The sequence below is a fragment of the Phascolarctos cinereus genome, unplaced genomic scaffold (genome assembly GCF_003287225.1).
Source record: "Phascolarctos cinereus isolate Bilbo 61053 unplaced genomic scaffold, phaCin_HiC Scaffold_2;HRSCAF=192, whole genome shotgun sequence".
Lineage (NCBI taxonomy): Eukaryota > Metazoa > Chordata > Mammalia > Diprotodontia > Phascolarctidae > Phascolarctos > Phascolarctos cinereus.
In genome coordinates this window covers 275279990-275301642 of record NW_027555625.1, presented here as the reverse complement: position 1 = coordinate 275301642, position 21653 = coordinate 275279990, and the positions used below count along the sequence as shown (strand labels likewise).

General features: G+C 37.9%; 1 protein-coding gene across 1 annotated transcript in view; it reads right to left on the bottom strand.

Annotated features, from left to right (window-relative positions):
- Window positions 1–9092: 9092 nt before the first annotated feature.
- The window catches only part of LOC110207506 (liver carboxylesterase 1-like), a 54384-nt gene continuing 41823 nt past the window's right edge, over window positions 9093–21653 (bottom strand). Inside the window, exons 10-14 of the mRNA XM_020985200.2 lie at window positions 19203–19283; window positions 18077–18224; window positions 12619–12750; window positions 9722–9794; window positions 9093–9578 (exon numbers count right to left, since the gene is read on the bottom strand). Coding sequence (XP_020840859.1) covers window positions 9401–9578; window positions 9722–9794; window positions 12619–12750; window positions 18077–18224; window positions 19203–19283 — 612 coding nt within the window. The 3' untranslated portion in view covers window positions 9093–9400. The remainder of the gene's footprint in view (window positions 9579–9721; window positions 9795–12618; window positions 12751–18076; window positions 18225–19202; window positions 19284–21653) is intronic.

Genomic DNA, 21653 nt, shown 5'->3' with positions numbered 1-21653 from the left:
CTTCAGTGTAGAAGGTCAGAGGCTGAGACAGTAATGACTGAATGCTACACAATCATGAGGAGGAAGAAGTAGAGAGAAGGAGATATGGCCTTGCTTAGAAGATCCTAAAATACTCTAACAAAGGCACCCCTTGTTGAAGTGGAGAATCTATAAGATTTAGAGATCAACTTGATTGTATAGACAAGAAAACTGAGATCCACAGAGGCTGAATGACTTTCCAGCTAGTAAATGGTAGAAGTGGGATTCAAATCCAAATCTTCTAACTCCAAACCCAGTGTTCTTTCCTTTACTTCATAACACCCTACTTCATAAACTTACAGAACTCAATACCCTAAGATAGTTTCCTGAACTTTTCAAGTTCATGGTACCATGAGTGTTTTAGTAAATTTTTTATAGTGCTCCTAGAATAAAACAAGTACTGAATATTTCTATTTATCAAATAGTTAGGTCTGAGAAACTCAATAATAGCTAATAGCTAACATTTATATAGAGCTTTGAGAATTGCATAACACATTTGTAAATAGTATAGCATTTTATCTTCATGGCAACTCTGAGTGGTAGGTACTATTATCACCTTTATTTTACAAAAGAGGGAGATGAGGCAAGCAGAGGTTAAATTACTTTCCCAGGAAGTGTCTGAAGTCAAATTTGAACTCAGTGTTTCTGGTTCCAGACCCCAGTGCTCTGTCTACTGCACCTAAACACTTAGGAGCCAGATGAAAAAAATTATGTGGAAACTGGAAGAAAAATAGTACTTTATTTCATTCTTAAATAGCCACAATTATTTACTAAGAGGACAATTTCTCAAACCTTGGAATCCGATTAGACATGACTAACTCTCACCTTTCCACCTTTATTTCCATGTAGTAGTTGCTTCCTATCTCTGAAAATCCAGCCTTGTCTCAAGAAATGATGTTGTCAGTGCCAAAGTTTGGAGAAACTACTAATTTGTCAAAAGTACAAGTAAACAAAGAACTTTTTCAAACATTTGAAACAGGGAAAGGAATGTGGCACAATCTGATGTTGAAACTGTGATTTAGAAGCGTGGAACCAAAAGGATGGTGGGAATTGAGCGGCTCTGCTGAGCTCTCTCTACCCAAGTCGCTAAATAACTTGTAAAAAATGCTTCTGCACAACAATGAACACAACAACAGCAACAACAATAATAATAAAGTGGCAGCAGCAACAACAACAGTTACAGTATTTTTTTTTCAAGCTCAGCACAGCTTAGGAGAAACAAACGTCTACAAGCACAGGCAGGAGTAATTTTGTGTTCACACGTCAATGGGCTGACAGACTCACAAATTTAGGGTTGGGAAGGAACGTGAAGGGAACAAGCATTTATTAGGTATCTACTCATTCCAAGGACTGTTCTAAGTGCTTTACAACTATTATCTCATTTAATCTTCACAACAACCCTATGAGGTAAAATGCAGTTATTGTCCCCATTTTACAGTTGAGGAACCTGAAGCAAACAGGGTTAAGTGACTTGCCCAAGGTCACACAGCTAGTAAATGTCTGGGGCCAAATTTGAGCTCAGGAAGATGAGCCTTCCTGATTCCAAGTCTGATGTTCTGTCCACTATACCACCTAACTGCTGAAGTCATACAGGTAGTAAGCAGAAGATACAGGACCTAGACCAAGGGTGGGAAACCTGCAGCCTTGAGGCCACATGTGGCCTTCTAGATCCTTAAATGCAGCCTTCTGACTAAATGTTTTAGATTCAGTCAGAAAGCCACACTTATTTATATTCAGTCAAAAGGCCTCACTTAAGGATCTAGAAGGCCTCATGTAGTCTCAAGGCCACAGGTTCCCCACCCCTGACCTAAATTGAAGTCCTCTGACTCTAAATTCAGTGCTCTTTCTTCTGTATCACAATGGTTACAGCAGTTATGATGAATTTAGGGGTCATCAGACTTTGAAAGAACAGTTGGAGAAGAAAAGGAAAACATGAGTGGGGAGGTATTTGTCCCAAAGATTGGGAAAGTAGAATTAAAACTTCCAGCAGCAAAATAAAGGGGAGAATCCTAGAATATGCAGACATGTGAAAAAGGTTAAAAACCTGTTTTCTAACCTAAGGCTAGTTGTCATTGTGGATAGGAGACTGAACTTAAAATCAGTTTAAACAAGGCCTCAGTCACTTACTAGCTGTATGTCCTCAGGAAAGTCACATAGGTTCTCTTAGCTTCAGTTTCCTCATCTACAAAATAGAGATAATAATAAATACCTACTTCATAGGGCTGTTGTGTGGATAAAATGAGATAATGTATTTAAAGTGCTTTGCAAATCTTAAAGCAATACATGAAGGTAAGTTATTATTATTAATAAAGCTAGATAGACATAATTGAAATGTTACTTAGTGGAAAATTATGTAAGGCAAATTGTAGTTTTTAAATATATATCCATAAAAAAAAGGAGGGGTCCTTCCTAATAATGATTAAGTTCTTTTTCACAGGGGCTGTGAAGCTGGTATAGAATCAGAAATGTTGGTTATGTTTATCATGCTTAGATACCAACTAAATTTATATTTGCCTGGGGATTTGGCACCATACTTCAGGCAAATGATTAGTAGGAAAGCTAGTGTTTGCACACTAAAACACAGAACTTGATGTTAAATCTGTTGATAGGTATGTGCATCAATGTACTGTTTAAATACTTGTATTCTAGTGTGTCAATGTGGTATGGGAAAAATATGATATCTTTCTCTCAAAGATAAATGTAAGTGAAATCAGAAGTTACATGTGCTATCAAGCATGTGTGTGTGTGTGTGTGCGTGTGTGCGTGTGTGTGTGTGTGTGTGTGTGTGTGTGTGTGTATGAGAGAGAGAGAGAGAGAGAGAGAGAGAGAGAGAGAGAGAGAGAGAGAGAGAGAGAGAGAATGAGGGAGGGAGAAGATTGGTGAATACTTTCAGTGAGCAGGAAAGATAAAAAAAAAAGTAAAGCAAAACAAAACCTACTATACTTTCATGAAAGTTTTGCTGGCCTGCAGTGGAGACGAAGGGATATTTGAGTTGGAAATCTACTGATCTTTTGAATTTGATAAGTAGGAAATTGATTTTGGGATTTTAAAGTTTTAACTGATTTATCTTCTTGCAATAGGCATTTGATCATGTTTCAATCCTTGAATTAATTGTGAAGGTACATGTGAATTTGTTTTATCTGTTCATCAGAATATGAATTTTTCCATATGAATACATTTTTCCTACATAAGAGGTCAAGGACCATCTAAACTTTTAGCAAAGAAGATGGCCTGGTATATATAATAATGGCTCCATTTTTAAACACATTTTGCATTTTGGTTTTATAATTCTTTACCAGTACAATTTAGTTTACAACTGCTAGCTTCAATAACATAAGGAAGTTCTTGATTTCCACTTCTTGATTTCCAGTGGTGCCTGGTCCTTACTTTTGTGCCAACTCTAGAGTTTCTTAGCAAATAATTATCGAGAGCCCTCAGTAGGGCATGGGAAGAGACACTGGTATCAGTTCAAGTGGTAGAAATGGCCTCACAGAAACTGTTATGCAGTAGAAAGTGTGTTCTATATGGAATCATAGGACCAGGGTACATGTCCCATCTCTACAACTTCCTATGTGACTTTGAGTAAATGTTGTGGGTATGACTCAGGCTGGTCTTCTGAGATTTGGGGGAAGGAAGTGAGATACTCATTAATTATGACACTTTACTAAAAGTAACTTTGCTTATCCACAGCACAGAAAAGGTATATAATAAGGATGAATCAATGTCTCTATACAGAAATAGAAATAATCTGGTCAACAAAGCAGAAAGTCTGAAGGGCTGCACCTACAGGTGGGCCTTTTATGTCCTGAGGTGACCAGAAAGCCACATCAGCATGACTTGAGATCACTAGGAAGCAGCAGCAGCTATGAGATTTTAGCTCCTTGGATTAATCAAGTCTTGTAGACAGCTTCTTTGCCTCTATGGAAAGAGCTAACCTAACTCATGTGGCATATTGGGGAGGGTGCAGGAGTTGAAGAAATGGAAACCCTGGTAGACATTGATCTTCTCAGTGAAAGTCCCTTAACCTATGTGGGCCTCAGGTTCTTAATTTGCAAAATGAGGGGTTCAGATCATAACCTGGAAGGTACCTTCCAGCTTTGATGTAGGAAGCATCAAGAAAGCCACTGTATTTGATTGAGGTTGGAAAAGTGAAAGAAGAGAAGCATGGGACTGTCAGAGGCTCAGGTTCATGAAATTACTGACCACAAGTGTGAAACAAGGCTGGGCCACTGATAGAATACTACACTTCATTCAATATATGATCATCAGGAATGCAGAAAGCAGTGGAGATATGGAGAGAATTTCAGACACATCAGATAGGGAAACAGAGATGAACAGTGATGAACACTAAAATCTGGAAGGGGGGGGTCTCAAAGATTTGGAGACTAGTTGTATCATTATTATAAAAGTCTCAATTAATCTTCACAATAATCCTGCAAGGCAGGTACTAATTTTGTTCTCATTTCACAACTGATGAAACTGAAGAATCAGAAGTTAAGTGACTTTTTCTAGGGTCACACAGCACGTAAGTATCTAAGGCTGAATTTGAACTCAAGTTTTCCAGATTCCAGACTCAGCTTTCTATCTATTGTGCTACCAGATACCTTCGGAGAGGCAGGAGAAGGCAATTTCTTTTTTTTTTTTTAATTCATTTTGATTTATCAACAACCACTTCCATAAGCTTTTAAGTTTTAAATTTTTCTCCCCCTCTCTCCTTACCTCCCTTCCCAAGAGGGCGTGTAATCTGATATAGGCTATACATATACATTCCTATTAAACATTTTCACATTAGTGATATTGTAAGTAAGAATTAGTACTAATAGGAGGAACCATCAGGTAGAGGAAACAAAAACACAACAGAAGAAAAAAAAATAGCAAATAGTATACTTCAATCTGCATTCAAATTCCATAGTTCATTCTTTGGATGTGGATAGCATTTTCCATCACAAGGCTTTTGGAGATGTCTTACATCCCTGTATTGCTGAGAAGGGTTAAGTCTATCAATATTAGTCATCTCACAACATGGCTGCTACTGTGTACAACATTCTCTTGGTTCTGCTCAAATCACTCAGCATCAGACCATACAAGTCTTTCCAGGTTTTTCTGAAGTCTGCCTGTTCATCATTTCTTATAGTGCAATAGCATTCCATTACATTCATATATCACATTCACAGTTATGATTACTATCTGTGTCTTTCTCTCCATCCCTTTCCCCTCATTTTTATGGATTTCTTTCTCCTTTCCCCTTTTCCCTCCTCACTAACGTTTTGCTTTTGACCACTGCCTCTCTCAGTCCCACCTCCCTTCTAATAGCCCCCTCCCTTTTCTTTCCCCTTTTCCTTCCTACTGCTTATAGGGCATGTTTGATTTCTACACCTAACTAATTATGTTATTCCCTTCTTGAGCCAAATTTGATGACAGTAAGGTTCGAACAATGCTCATCTCCCTCCCTTCTTGCCCTCTGATGTAATAAGTTTTTGTGCCTTTTCCTATAATTTGGAGAAGGCAATTTCAAGAGAACCTGGCCTATACTGTGGTATGAAATGTAAAGCATCATTACTTGTGAGAGCCATCTTGAGAACTGATAATATAGAGATATTATGTGAAACTTATGCAATGTGGACTCCTCGGTGTGAGTGGTTGGATTCCACTTAGTGATATCTGGCAATGGTGGTACGGGTTGCACGGGGCATTGCTGAGCTGTTGGGCAGGGTTATCACTCCTTCTCTGGACCCCCATATTTATGGGCAACACTCCTACTTCCAAGTAATTTCCTCAATGTCTCCACATAGGCACAACTTTTTCCATACCCACTTTGGCTTTCAGACATGGCCTGACTTTCAAACTGTCAATAGGAAGAAGAGACAATGGAAAAAAGAAATGGCCAAGGCCCACCTCCTGTACCAATCCCAGTTCATCATAGACTTCTCACAAACAAAGTTACTGATTCTTTTAGTTAGAAATATCCATATCAATTTATCTCTTAATTTTCTCTAAGTCACCAGGAAGGAAAATTGCCTTGGTGAATAAACACCACACTTGTGAAATCTATTTTTTTCTCTCTCTCCCAAATGCCCCCTCTATTGGGAAAGTGGTAATCAGAAGGAAGTACTTCTGAGGAGGAACAGGGTCAAAAGAAGGAATAGAATAAATGGGGGGGGCAGGATAGGATTAAGGTAAATAGAGTTAGTTTGTCACAACATGTCTACTTTGGAAGTGTTTTGCATAAGTGCACATGTATGGCCTGTATTAACTTGCTTGCCTTTTCAATGAGGGTGGGTGGTGGGAGGAAGGGAGAAAATTTGGAACCGAAGTTTTAAAAACACATGTTAAAAAACATGTTTCCACATGCAACTGGGAAATAAAAATACAGTAAATGAGGTACAGAAATCTATCCTGCCCTACAGGAAAATAGAAGGGGAAGGGGATAAGAGAAGGGGGGGAGAGATAGAAGGGAGGGCAGACTAAGGGAAGGGGTATTCAGAATGCATGTTATCTTGGAGTTGGGGGAGGGGAAAGATGGGGTGAAAATTTGGAATTCAAAATCTTGTGGAAGTAAATGTTGAAAAATAAAAATAAATAAATGTATATTTAAAAAAATTAAAAAAAAACAAATGCCCTCTTTGTTGTCTGTCTCAGCTGCATTTGAGCTATGAAATGCAGAAACCAGTCATGTAATGGTTAACTATTTATCTTCATCAAACTAATTTGAAAAATAAGGTAAATAGAAAGGTATGCTAACTTTAAAGAAACAGATAAATTTCATAAGCAAATAAACATTGTCTCTTGAGAAAGAAGAGGCAACAAAGACATGTGGGCAGGAATACCTATCCTTGAGTATGTTCCTCTGGATGAGCCCAGCAAAAGCACTATCTCTCCATGCACATCTCCTGGCTCCCAGATCTGTGCTGGCTATTTCATCATCATAACTCTGCTTCTTCTTCCGTGGCTGTGGTTCTTTGCAGCTTTGCTTTCTCACTCTCCTACTCTACTGTTTGTTGGGGCTACTCTCCCTGGGTTCCTCCTCCTTCTCTTGGGCAGCTTCTCTCATGCTGGGGACTAATAAGAGTTTACCTTACCTTAGCTTTCATGAGACTTGCATCATCACCTTCCTTTAGAAAGAGAAGGAGGTTGCTTGTCAATCAAGTTCTGGACACATCAGTTCAGAGCCAGGGGATCAAACAGGGTGGAGGGAGAGGGGGCATGTAACATTGATTGTGGTTTTTTGAAACAGCAGCCATTGCTTTCCAGAGACCATATTTTCTTCATAATCCCAAAAGGCATTAGTAATAGTAGCAGCAAAATGTAAGGTCTTTGAGGGCAGGGTCTGTCTCTAAGCTATATTGCAGTCACAGCACAATGAGTAGCACATCGCATTTAATATGTACTTGCTATTGTTTTCTCTACTGGTGTATCTTAAGTGTTATTGTTTTAGTTCTTGCTGTTATGTGTCTTACACTTAGGTTTGGTTCGATTGGTTTATTGTAATTTATGTAAGAAATCATATTTTAATGAGGTGTAGAGCTGAACAAAAGAATGGAGCTGGAATCTTTGGCAATACCTGGTTGGCTTGTTGACATATACTATTCTAAGTATGACAGCCAAGGCACTAGCATTCAAAGAAAGTATCTGTAAGCAACGAATGGGCTCTAGTGAAACTTTGCAAATAAATTACAATTTTCTTAAATAGAAACAAAAATAGGCAAGGAAACTGATAGCAAAAGAATGAAACTTGGTTAAACCTAGCTTGGATGATCAAGACAACCCTGCATAACAACTCTCTCACATCCAAAACACACCTGATTTTGAGTGGAAGTAGTATAAACTATTCTTCCATTCCTTCTCCAATCTCTGTTTTGTAGAGAAAGGGTTATCATGCTAGGGATTAATTATTTGCTATTTTGGAACAAGGTGGACTATTCCAAAATAGGAAGAGAAAGAGGAACAAATAATGAAGAACAAAGATTGCCACCTCTAAGAGATAAAGTGGGAATCAAGATAGAGAAGGTTGAACATAAAATGTACCATAATGATCTTAAGGTTTAATGCATGTGTGTGATATGGAATCTTGCTCCTACATTATGGTGGGTGGATAGGGGGATTTTTGACAAAGGATAGTGATGATATAGGGATAGCCTGGATAGGATGATGTCTTTGGTCATCATAGAGAAGGAGAAGATAAGAAGTTCTGCACAATCTCTAGCCAGTTGAATTAGATCTTGAGAAAGAACATTCTTGTAACTAAGACAAATCACCTTGGACAATGAAGCAATCTAGATGTGCCAATGTCAATCAAACCAGATATTGTACCCCCAAGGATTTAACCTTTTCATTTCCAAATCTCCTATTCTGATTGGCGAATATCTCATAGGGCCCACTATATCAGGTCAGCTCTAGTTATGGTTCATTTTACTCTCCAGCCATCTGTTCAACATATACCTTGCTGCTGCTTGTATAGCTTCTACAATATCTTTCCTTCCCCTGTCTAATTCTTTAGCCATAGTTGATTCAATACTACCATCGTTTTGGAAAGGATGTGCCATTCTATTCCCCTATGCCTCTACTCAACACCCTTGTTACTTTCCGAACTAAAATACCCCTCCCTGGACATAATTCCACTTTATTTGTGCTCTCCTTGTGTCTGCATGTAAACTCCTTTACGGCAGGGACTATGGCTATGATTAAATATGTTTGCATCTGTTATTGGGTATGGCTTTACTTCTGTATTGGCATCCCTAGTTCTTGCCTTGTAGGAAGCAATGAATAAATGCCTTTTAATTATTTCATTCATTAATATCTTAAAATAAATATATATATATATATATGTGTGTGTGTGTATGTGTATATGTGTATATATGTGTATATATACATACATATATGTGTATACATACATACATATATGTATATATATATGTGTGTATACACACACACACACACACATAAAATTGTAAACCCAAACCTCTAAAGTATATAGCAAAGGCTGTGACTGGGCATGAAGGATAATAGCTTTATTTCAGGGAAGGGCTTATTCATCTCAATACCTGAGACCAAGACACTGACATAGGTACCAAGAATTCCAAGTAAAGTGGACTTTATTTAGTATATTAGTATAATCCAAAGCCAGCTTCACCCACCAAAAACATTCAGAAGAGAAAGTAATCTTTGGCTCCTCATGCCTCCAGTGCTTACGTTGTGTTTCCTTCCCTTTATTAGGCTGATATATGGCTATATCTGTTTCTGTTTCTTTTTTTCCCCCTCCTTCCATGCTGAGAAGCTCTCTGACAACCAAAGGACCAGGCATCCATGCCAAGTAAAACAAAAAAACTCTTGCCATTGAGGTCTACTGAGGCTTCTTTCCTATGTGATGGCAGACCTGGTCAGATTAAAGCTCAACATGTTCTCTCTTCACCCCAGCTGGCTCCTTTGACATGACCTGAGTCCAAAATTTGACTTCTTTCTCTAGCAGACTTTTGGCTGCTTTAGGGGTGATGTTAATTTGGAGGTAACCTTCATTCTGATTATAGCTAGGCCACTTTGGCAGTCCTTCCCCGTTAGGGTTTCTGAAAAAAAAAATCAGTATTTTAAAAATAAAAATACTCATTGAATCAGTGGTGGTGGTTAAAAAAAAAGGAGAGAGAGAGAGATAACTACAAAACATACTGAAGCAAAATCCCTAGTAGCTCCCCTGTGTTACTAATCTTACCCATTCTTAGCAAAGTTGGCCCAGTATTTCATCACAGTCCTGCTAAGTTTCTTCTCTTCCTCTGGTGAGCCCACTGAAAATGAGAATTAAAGATATTAGAATGTGACTAGAATATTTTTAGGGATAAAATTGAGAGGTATATACTCAGTGCCCATCTCATGCTTCTTTCACACCCATTCCCACTCATGAGCTCTCCCATGACTCCTGCACTTTACAGTGTTGCATATATCCTGGTCTGTCCTCCCCAGGTATTGCTGTGACCCAATACCTCTCTATTTCTTTAACTTATTTTACTAATCCTACCAGAATTTTACCTTCCTGTTCTCTAGAAGTAATTTTAAGAAATAATCAAATAATACCTAATATTACCTAATAAGTACCAGTACATGGGCGTGCATATTTAGAGAGAAGGAAGGGCCACACTCGAGAAAGTAGAGGGCCACATATGTCCTTGAGGCTGCAGGTTCCCCACTCTTGGTTTAGATTCATACCTTTATCTTACAGATAGTGAGGCTGAAGACTAAGTGATCCATTGTATTAAACATTCAACTTCAAAGCCTTTGCTGAGGGTGACAATTAAAATGTCAAGGTGGTCTGCATTCAGATTTTATCTCATAGAGGAAAATATGTAGAAATCCTCAGGAAGCCCAATAAAGGTGGCCAGAACTGGCTGTGCTTAAAAGGAAAATGGGCATCCAGCTCATGGACCAAGGGTGGGGAACCTGCAGCCTTCAGGCCCCATATGGCCTTCTAGAGCCTTAACAAACTCTTTTGTTCTGTAAAATTTGGATTCAATCAAAAGGCCACACTTAAGGATCTAGAAGGCCACATGTGGCCTGGAGGCCACAGGTTCCCCAACCCTGGGTTAGACTAAAGACCCTAGATCCAAGGTTTGCTGTTACATGGCCATCATATAAATTAACCTTGAACACACTGATTAGCATTTTGATTCTGTGGTACAGAGACTTCTCTAAAGTATACTTTTGCTATGGTCATGTTACTATGAGGAGCCTCTAAAGCAGGGCAGACTATCAGTGAAAGCTACGCCCCAGAAGCAGAAGTATGTGCATGCTCCAGTGACAGGATATAAGCTTATTTTTGTCTTTGACCTCAAGTGCCTACTACAGTGCCCAGATCATAACAGATATTTAATAAACGCTTATTGATTGATTGTTCATGATATTCTTTCACTGAGAATTCTCTCATAATCAGAATTGAAATTTAGATGGACTTTGGATGAAGGATACCTAGTCCATCCAATCCTCAACAGGAATCCCTCCTACAACATTCTTAACAAGTGGCCATTCAGCCTTTGCTTTGTTGTGGTTGCTGTTGTTGTTATCATTTCAGTTATGTCCAACTCATCAAGAAGCCATTTGGGGTTTTCTTGGAGTTAAGTGACTTACCCAGGGTCACACAGTTAGTAAGTATCTGGGTCAGATTTAAATTCAAGTCTTCCTGACTCCAGGGCCAGTGCTCATCTACTGCACCACCAAGCTGCCCTCAGCCTTTGATCTCATGAAACAGAAGGACACTCTGGGACATTTCTAATTATTAAGAAATTTTCTTCACATCAAGCTGAAGTTCATCACTCTCTATAACTTTCATGCACAGCTCCTAGGTCTACCCAAGCAGAAAAAGGTTAATCCTTCAAATACTTGAAAAAGCTCTCAGATCCTGCAAAGTCTCCTCCTCTTCAGGTCAAATATCCTGCTTGTTTCCTTCAAGCATTGCTCATATGACAAAGTCTAAAGGTCCCTCACTCTCCTGGTTCCTTTCCCCTAGATGTTCTCCAGCTTGTCAATGTCTTTTCAAAATATGGTACCAGACCTGAACACAATATGCCAGATACCATCAAAACAAAGAACATTATAAGAATATTATCATCTCACTAATTCTATACACTACGATTCCATCAATTTAGCCCCAAATGCCATTTACTCCTTGTGGTAAGAAGAAACCCTTGTTCAGTGATGACACATAAAGCTTAGGATACATTGCCTAGTGAAAGAATCCTGGGAAGGGGCGTAGGGAGCCAAAAGACCTTCATTTTAGTTCTGGTTCTGCCACTAAATTTAGGTAATGCATTTCTTTTCTCGGGGCCTGTTTCCTTATCGGAGGGAATGGCTGTTAATCATTCCCATTTAAGAAACTCTAGTTGCTCTCTATCATGTCCAAGATCAATATAAAAATTCTTTGTTTGGCATTTAAAACCTTCATTGCCCAGCCAACTCTTAGCTTTCCAGTTTCTTTTATACCTAAATCTCCCCCCACTCACCCACCCTGTTTTCTCTATGATCTGGTGACACTGACCTCCTTGCTGTTGCTTGCACAACACCTTCCATCTCTCTCAACAGTGCATTTTCATTTACGGTTCCTCTCCCGTAATTGGAATTCTCACCCTCCTAATAACTGCTTTGGCTTCTCTGGCTTCCTTCAAGTCTCAGCAAAAATTCTACCTTCTGAAAGAAACCTTTCCTGCTCCTCCTTAGTCTAAGTGCATTTTATCTATCTATCTATCTATCTATCTATCTATCTATCTATCTATCTATCTATCTATGCATCTATCTACCTATCTAGTTTAAATGTAATTATTTGCATGTTATTTCCCCTATTAAACTGTGAGCTCCTTGCGAGCTTGTCTTTTACCTTACTTTTCATCCTTCCCTCTCCATGCATCCCTCAGTGCTTAGCACAGTGCCTGGCACATAGTAAATACTTAACAAATTCTTATTGACTTGACTTGATTTTCTGCTGCATAGGAGATGCTGTGAGAATCAAGTGAGATGACTGGTAAATTAAAAGGGTTAAGCAATTGTTTAAGTTAATATTATTTTTCAAAATAACCAGTAAGTAATGTTTTGATAAGGTTTTTGTAGTAAGCAGAGACCAATCACCTTTCAAAAATGGAGCCCCAAAGACAGAAAGAATTTCATCCCCATGGTCTGCCTTCACTGTCTCTGGTTTCAGGTTGGTTGAGAAGCTTGGCCGATGTTGAAATTCGTACATATATGTGGGTGCACCTGATGCTGAAAGAAAGAAGAGTAGAAAATTCAGTATATCAAGTTTTCTTCCTCAGATGTACTTACAAGGGAGTCTCTAGGGGCCACTTGGTAAATATGAAAGAATTTTGCTCTGAGTTCTTAAGTTAGTTTAATTAATAGGGAACCCTAAGTTCTGGGTATATAAGAGAACTAGAGGAGCTGACAGAGATATGCAGAGTGATGGCTGGTACTGATAGACATGATTTTCCTAATGTTGAAAACTGTCTTCAATTCAGTAAAAGATCTGCAACCTTGATCATATTATCTTAGTTGTCCAGGACCATCTAGTCCAGTCTTCCCTCATCTCCATCAGATGGTTCCTTATTCCTAAGCACATGGTAACATTATTCTACCCCGAGATGAATTAAAGATCCACAGAAGTTCATAGCCGAAAGAAACCTCAGGAGCTTTCTAGTCCAGCCTATCCCTGAAAAAGAATCCCACAACAGCCTAACCAACACGTGAGCAACCATCAGCTGCTTGAAGACCTTTAGTGAGGGGACACCACTACTTTTCACGACAGCCCATTCATTCCACTAGTTTATAACTCTCATTGTTAAGTAGTTCCTTTTTTTTTACATTAAACCTAATTTTCCCTTTTTGCAATAAATCCCTTACTCTCAACTCTTCCCTTTGCAGATACACAGAAAAAGCCTAATCCTTGCCTCCCCCCCTCCACCAAGATAGCCCTTTAAATACTTGCAGAGAGATATCATGTATTTCCTGAACCTTCTCTTCCCCAGGATAAAATCACCAGTTGTTTTTTTTTTAACTTATTTTCACACAGTTTAGATTTGATTTATTTCACAATGTTCATTGTCATTTCTGGAACATTCTCCAATTTATTAATGTCCTTCCTAACTGTAGCATCCAGAAATGAACATGTACTCTACATATGGTATGACCAGCGTGGAATATAATGGAATTAAACATTTTGTTAACTTAACCAGTCCCTCATTTCATTAAGGCAAACATTCTTTGTCTGGATTCTGTTGATTCACTATCCCAACATTCTCATCTCTCCTCAAGCCTCCCACACTTTCATCTGAAGACCTTGACTCTGGCTTCACTGAAAAATATTGAGAATATTTGTCAGGAGCTCTTCCCTTCTCCATTTCTTCTTAAGTCTCACATCACTTGAAAATCTCCTTCCACTTCTCCTTCACTCTGCTCTCAGATGAAGAAGAGGCTCTTCTTGCCATGGCAAATTCCGTTACATGCACCCTTGATTCCACTCCTTCAAAATTCTCAAGCAAATTGCCTCCTACTTTTATCCCCACTCTCATCTTCCAATATGTCCATGTCTCTCCCATCCTTAAAAACTAAAATCTCATGCAATCTGATCATTCTCAGTAGCTATCATCCTATATCTGTCTACTCCTGCATGACTGAAGTCCTTGAGAAAGAAGACTGCAATCAATGCCTCCATTTCCCTTCCTTTCATTCTTTTCTAAACATTGTACAATCTGGCTTCCAACCTCATGATTTAACTGAAACTGCCCTTTCCGAAGTTCTGAATGTTCTCTCAACTACCTATGAGAACTGGCCTTTTCTCATTCTTGATCTTCCTTGCTATCTCTATAGCATTTGACACTATTGATTGTCTTCTTTTCTTGGAAAACGTCTTCTCAAGGCTTTAGTGACACTGCTGTCTTCTAGTTCTTTATATCTGACTGTTCCTTCTTATTCTTCTATGCTGGTCACACTTACTAGCTTTGTGGCTTTGGGCAAATAATTGTAATATCTGATCCTGGAGTTAATTGGGAGTTCCTGCAGTTTACTGAATAGGGAAGTTACCTAGTCAGACCTATATTGTAGGATAAGCACACTTTATCACAAAAGCAACATATTAGGACGTCAAGAATATATAAAAATAAAATGTATCTATAACTTTTTTAATCTAAAATGTTCAATGAATCAAAGCAAACTAATGGATTCACAATCTGAAATTCTAGTGTGGCCTATTTAGGTCAAACAGTGTCCTGTGCTCACAAGCTGTTCCTCTCCCCCACATCAAAAAATGTATTGTCCTGTGTCCTAATAAAAAATAGTAGAGTCAGAATTTGAATCAGATTCCCTGAACCTATTACTTTTTTTTGAAATTATTTTTATATTTCATTAAATATTTCCCAATTGTATGTAAAAAAAATTAACAATCATTTTAAACTTTTGAGTCCCAAATTATCTCATTCCTAACCCTCCTCACTCCATGAGAAGGCAAACACTTTGATTTTGATTACATATGTGAGGTAATGGAAAATATATTTTCATATTAGCCATGTTGAAAAAGGAAACACAAACATAATAAAATCATGAAAATAAAGAAAGTTTAAAAAGTATGATTCAATCTGCATTCAGAGTTCACCAGTTCTTTCTCTGGAGGTAGATAACATTTTTCTTCAATTACTTTAGAATTGCATTGAATTATTGTCTTGATCATAGCAGCTAAATCTTTCAGAGTCTATCATCTTTATAACATCGCTGTTAGTGTATGCAATGTTCTCCAGGTTCTGCTCACTTCAGTTTGCATGAGTTCTATCCCTTCAATTTCTATTCTTTGCCACCACACAAAGAGTGACTATTATTATTTTTGTACAAATGCACCATTTTCCCTTTTCTTTGATCTCTTGGAGATATAGACCTAGTAGTGGTATGGCTATATCAAAGGGCACGCATAGTTTTATGATCTTTTGGGCATAGTTCCAAATGGTTCACCGGAATAGTTGGACCAATTCACAACTCCACCTACAGTGCATTAGTGTTCCAATTTTTCTACATCCTCTCTAGAATTTGTCATTTTGCTTTTCTGTCATGTTGGCCATTCTGGGGATGTGAGGTATCTTAGAGGTGCTTTAATTTGTATTTCTCTAATCAATAGTAATTTAGAGCATTTTTCTTGTGACTATTAATAGCTTTAATTTTTTCTTCTGACAATTGCCTGTTTGTAGCCTTTAATGATTTATCCACAAGAGAATAAATCTCATTTTCATGAATTTGACTCAGTTCCCAATATATTTGAGAAATGAGACCTTTATCAGAAAAAAAACTTATTGCAATTTTCCCCCACTTTCCTCTTTTTCTTCTAATTTTGCCAGAATTAGCTTTGTTTATGCAAAAGCTTTTTAATTTCATGTCACCAAAATTATCCATTTTACGTATTGTGATCCTCTCTGTCTCTTGCTTTGTCATAAACTCTTCCATTATCCATAGATCTGACAGGTACACGTTTCAATGATCTCCTGATTTACTTAGGATATTACCCTTTATGTCTAAATCACTTATTCATTTTCCTTTTATCTTGGTATAAAGTGTGAGATGTCAGTCTATGTTTAGTTTCTGCCAAATTGCTTTCTCATTTTTTCAAAACTTTTTTGTCAAACATTGAGTTCTTGGTTTATCAAACACTGGATTACTATACTCATTTACTACTGTGTATTGTGTATCTAATCTCTTCCATTTATCCTCTACTCTTTTCTTATCAAATACCAGAGTATTTTGATGATTACCATTTTTTAATATAGTTCAGAATCTGGCACTGTTGGGCTGCCTTCCTTCACATTTTTTTCATTGATTCCCTTAATATTCTCGACCTTTCATTTTTCCAGATGAATTTTGCTACTTTTTTTTCTAGTTCTATAAAATAACTTGGTAGTTTGATTGGTACAGTACCAAATAAATAAATTAACAGGTAGAACTGTCAGGTATTGTAGCCCAATAATTCTTAAATTAGCTCTCCTCAATATATTGTCCAGGTCAGGTACCTTTCCAAATACATATTTTACCTTTTCTTCCATTTTTCTATTCTTTTGAATTTGTTTTAAAATTGTTTCTTGATGTCTCATGGAGTCATGAGCTCTCTTTGGCCAATTGTAATTTTTAAATAATTATTTCCTTCAGTGATATTTTGTAGCCTCTTTTTCCATTTGGCCAATTCTACTTTTTTTAGGCAATTGGGGTTAAGTGACTTGCCTAGGGTCACAGAGCTAGTAAGTGTCAAGTGTTTGGTCTGAGGCTGGATTTGAACTCAGGTCCTCCTGACTTCTGGGCCAGTGATCTATCCACTGATCCTTCTTTAGATTATTTTTATGCCTCTTTTACCAAGCTGTTGATTGTTTTTTAATATTTTTTCCCTTTGCTTTCATTTCTTTACCTATTTTCTTTCTCTACCGCTCTTACTTGATTTTGAAAAAAAGATGAATTTTCCAAGAATTTTTGTTAGGCTGATGTCTAATTTACATTTTTCCCCTGTACATCTTTGCTTGTAGTTATTTTGATTTCATTGTCTCTTCTAGATTTGTGTTTTGATCTTCTGTATCACCTTATCAAGTTCTTTTTTTGTTGTTTGCTCCTTTTTCCACCCTATTTCTCTATTTGGAACTTTATGTTAATGTTGGGCTCTATTGTAGGCATGAGAGTTGGGATGTGCAATCTTTCCAACTTCAGGCTTTTTCACACTACTGTTTTCATAGCTAGTTCTGGAATTTGGGGTGCTTTCAAGGTGATATGATCTGGGGAGAGGTGTGGTAGTTGCTGTCTTGGTCTGCACCCTTCTCTTATCCAGGAAGGGCCCCTGATCCCTTGGGATTACAATCGATACTGATCCTCAGGGCCCCTCCTTCCTTAGGACTAGAAATGATACTGCATGTCTCGGTCTCTGATCTCTTGGGGCCAAAAGTGATAGCAACTCTTAGGGCCCCCAATCCCTGTTAGCTAAAAATGCTCCTGTCAGCCCTTGAACTTTGGCCCGGAAGTGGGCAAGTGCGATGAAGTTGCCAAGCAACGTCTGGTCCTATATGTAGTGCTACCACAGAGGTACCATGTAATTTCTTACCATTTGCCAGATCTCCTTACCATCTCTGGCTTGGGAGATCCTGAAGCTGCTGCTGCTTCTGTCTCCAATACCTAGTCCAACTAGTAGTGTTTCATCCACATGGTCTCCAGGCCAGCCTCTTCCCCCATGTCAAAAATCTCTCTTCCCAACCTCTTATGTTGTCTTGGACTGGAAGAATGTGTCACTCTGACCTTTTTTCCTTTTTTTTTTTTTTTTGGCTCTGCCACTCTAGAATTCAATTTGAGGTATTATTTTAAAGTTGTTTGGAGAAGAATGTTGGGAGAGCTCTGCTGAGTGCTTTTCTATTACATCATCTTGGCACTTTGCCCCTGAAAGTCTTAATATTCTTTTTACTAAAAAGACAGTATTCTATTTATTCTGTCTCAGGGTAGGGTTTGAGTGCTGAGTATTCATTGTTGCCTAATTATTGAGATGAATAAGGTTGACTCTGTTACTACTTGCTGTTACTCAGGAACTCACCCATATGAAATCGAGCCAACCTCACAGCTGGAATTCCAAATGCCAAGTCTCCTAACAATTTTGCAAACAGGTCTTTCCTTTCAATAGGATCATTTGTCATTCCAAGATATTCCTTAGTTAAAACAGGAGTAAGGTCTTTGTGGATTTTCTGAAATGATAAACAAAGAAGTAAAGAGGGAGAAATGACTGGCTTTTCATGCATTCATTCATTAACTAGTATGCATCACATAAGATTGTATCAATTAACACATTTTTACAACATCATTATACCATAACGAACCTGCATTGTAAAGTTATGGTACTTTGTTATGACATCATTTAGCCAATGCCCATTTATAACACTGCCACTGAACCAAATGTCCTTTGAAATACTGTTTCACCTAATATTATGTTTCTGTAAAGACGTTTATAAATTCTAGGTGAGATATCCTATTTTAAGCACTTATATAATGTTTCTATGGTATGCATGTTAGAAGTTATAGAAATGAATGAGACAGAATTGCTTTCCTCAAAGAGATTATAGTCAAACACATAATATGCTAAGTATATAAGAGAGATATAAACAATGTGATAGGGGGGTCCTTCAGAGAAGGATTAAAGTACTTCCATTTTAAGGGAAGAAAAGGATTAGAGAAGGCTTCATTAATTCACTACGTGCAGTCTTTTACTGACCACTACCTTACAGTGAGGAAAATTATGCTGAAGTTTTCTAGTTCTTAGCCAAAGGAAGGAAATACAAAGTAGAGTAAAATTCTGCCTCTTTTAGTGATTTTTTTTCTGCCTTAGGATGTTAGCCATCATAGTGAATTGAAAATCATGTAGGATTAGGAATCAGAATACTTTGATTTAAACCCTGGCACTACATATACATATACATACATAAGTATAGGTATATATGCATGTGTGTGTGTGTGTGTGCGCGCACGTGCGTATATATATATATATATATATGTATATATATGTATGTATATATATGTATATATATATATATGTATATATATGTATATATGTATGTATATATGTGATATGTGTGTGTGTGTTAGATTCTATGATCCTTTCTAGCTCTGACATTCCAAAGTCTAAGTTCCCTCCCGGCCCTGACATCATAAAGTTCTACATGTCTTACAACAAGTGGGTAGGAGTGCCATAACAGTGCCATTGCTGTTTCTTGGTCCGGTATGCCTTCTGAGAGAGGGAACTTCAAAAACTGCACAAAACAATCATTTCACATAAAAAAAAAAAACAATTAACATATGAAATAAAGCAGGCTTTATGAAACAAACATGGAGAGTACTCATTTTATTTTGCTTTAAATTGAGTTAATCAGTGAATTTACCTGGCTTATTAAATGTCCTAGGAAACATCTGAAGTGGAAATCAGGAAAATGTTTTTAAAAGTATGAGAACAGCAAATGCCCCACTTCTACTCAGCCAACAGGCATATCCATTAATACGAAGATCTCTATGGTGCCCAAATAATCAGAAAATATGAAGCTTCTAGATTACTGTTCCTCAGAGTTTACTTAGGTAACTAGGTAAGGGGGAAACTGAATCTTCAGTCCTTTTAGCAATGCCTTTAGAAGTCTCCCACACACCATTTGTGATTCCTGAAATTCTGGCATTAGAGTTTCCCTTAGCTTATAAGATTGTTCACAAGTAGAATGTAAATAACATTGAGAAATTTAATTGAATGAACTAGTTACTTCTTACATGAGTCATTTAAATTTGGAAGGATAAATTCAGAAAAGGAAGTAACCTCTAAGATCTCCTTGTTCAATGACCTCATTTTAAATATATGCATATACCCCTGTTTAAACCAATTACATAGAATAAGGACAGAGAAACTTAAATGTAAAGGGAAGGACTTTCAGATGTAAAGGTAACATTCTGCAACTTGGATAGGGTGGGAGGTGAAAATAGCATGTGAAGAAGCCATCAAGATAATGGATTTATCCTGAGACCACAGACTATTTCAAAAGCTCTGTTTCCAGCCTTTCATCTGCATGAACTGGACTCTGGGGACTGTAAGGTGGCTGATCATAAGTAAGGGCAGAACTCCTCACTGGGAGAAGCCATCTTTGAAGCAGAAAAAATGGTCAGTCAGAAATGAGTAGACCTCTCTACCCCCTCCCTGGACGTCACAAAACTAAGACCCAAAGCTCTGAAGGAATCAAAGGGGAGAGACTTCTGTCAGTCTCAGGCTAAGGGTTGTGGCCCTTGCTGAAAAGAGCACTGTAACACTTCAGCTGAGAAAAGTGTTGTAAGAGAGCCTGAGATTGTTGAAGATTTCAGATGTCCAACAAACACCAAGCACAGGAAATACAGAAGATAGAATACATACAGCAGAGCCAAGCTCTGGGAAGAGTACAGTGGCCTAGGGATTTATTTGCCTTACCCAGAACAGTAGTAGCTGATATTTTATTTACTTACACAGGTACATAAATAAAGCATGTGTCCAAAAATACACAGTGGTTGGGGGAGGATACTAATGAGGAAAGGCATAGTGAAGGATGTAGCATTTGAGCTGAGTCTTTAAGGAAACTGGGGTCCTGAGAGGTGGAGATGATTAGGGAGAGACAGGAATAAGTAAAGCTTTTCAAAGGCACAGAGACCAGAGATGTAATATTATGCAGAATCAACAGCCAAGTTGGCTTAAGTGCAGTGTAGAGAATAGTGGATAGCTAACTTGAAAAGATATGCTGGAATCAGAGTATGAAGGAATTAAAATGCTCCAGGAGTTTGTATTTTATCCTAAAGGCTTTGGGAAGTCATTGAAACTTACAAGATAGGGAAATTCCATGGTTAGATTTTCACTTTATAAATATCTATTTAGCAGCTTTGAGGAAGATAGATTAGAGAAGGGAAAAACCTGGGTATAGGGGGACCAATCAGGAGGCTATTAAATTAGTGTCTAGGCCAGACCTGTATAACTTTGCAGTAGATAGGGGCCAAAATTAAAATAGGCTAAACTTCTTTGGGCCACAGAGAGGTTTTTAGCTGCTCTCTTTCCAAATAAAGGTATAATAAATGATTAAATTATTTTGCAAATAAACCATATTAACAAAAGGAAATTTAAATTAATATCAATTAATTATACTTGAGATTTTTATTTATTATGAAATTGCTCCTCTCAGACTAGAGACAGACTGAGAATAGTTGGTTGCTGTGGGTCATGTAACACACAGGAGAGAGTACGCAGTGGCAACCCACCTGCCAAGTTACATGATGGGCACAATAGTGACTAGTGGAAGGTGGGTTAAGTGGGGCATGGACAAAGCACTCGTTACTTTTTTACTTTTTTTTACATCCTCTACATTTTTTGTGGGCCACCCAAAATCCTTAGACTGAATGTTGTGCTGGCCTGATCTAGGTAATAGGCAATGATGTCTTTGACTAGGGTGGTTGTGGTATTAGTAAGGAGAGATACTCATGGGAGAATTGTTGGAGAGGCAGAATTCTTGAGGCTTGTTATCCTTACCCTTGGATAAGGGAAGTAAGAGTGAAGAAACAAGGATGACTGTTAGGTTTTGAATTTATATGATTGAACTTGTGCTTCTCTCACCAATAATAGGGGATGG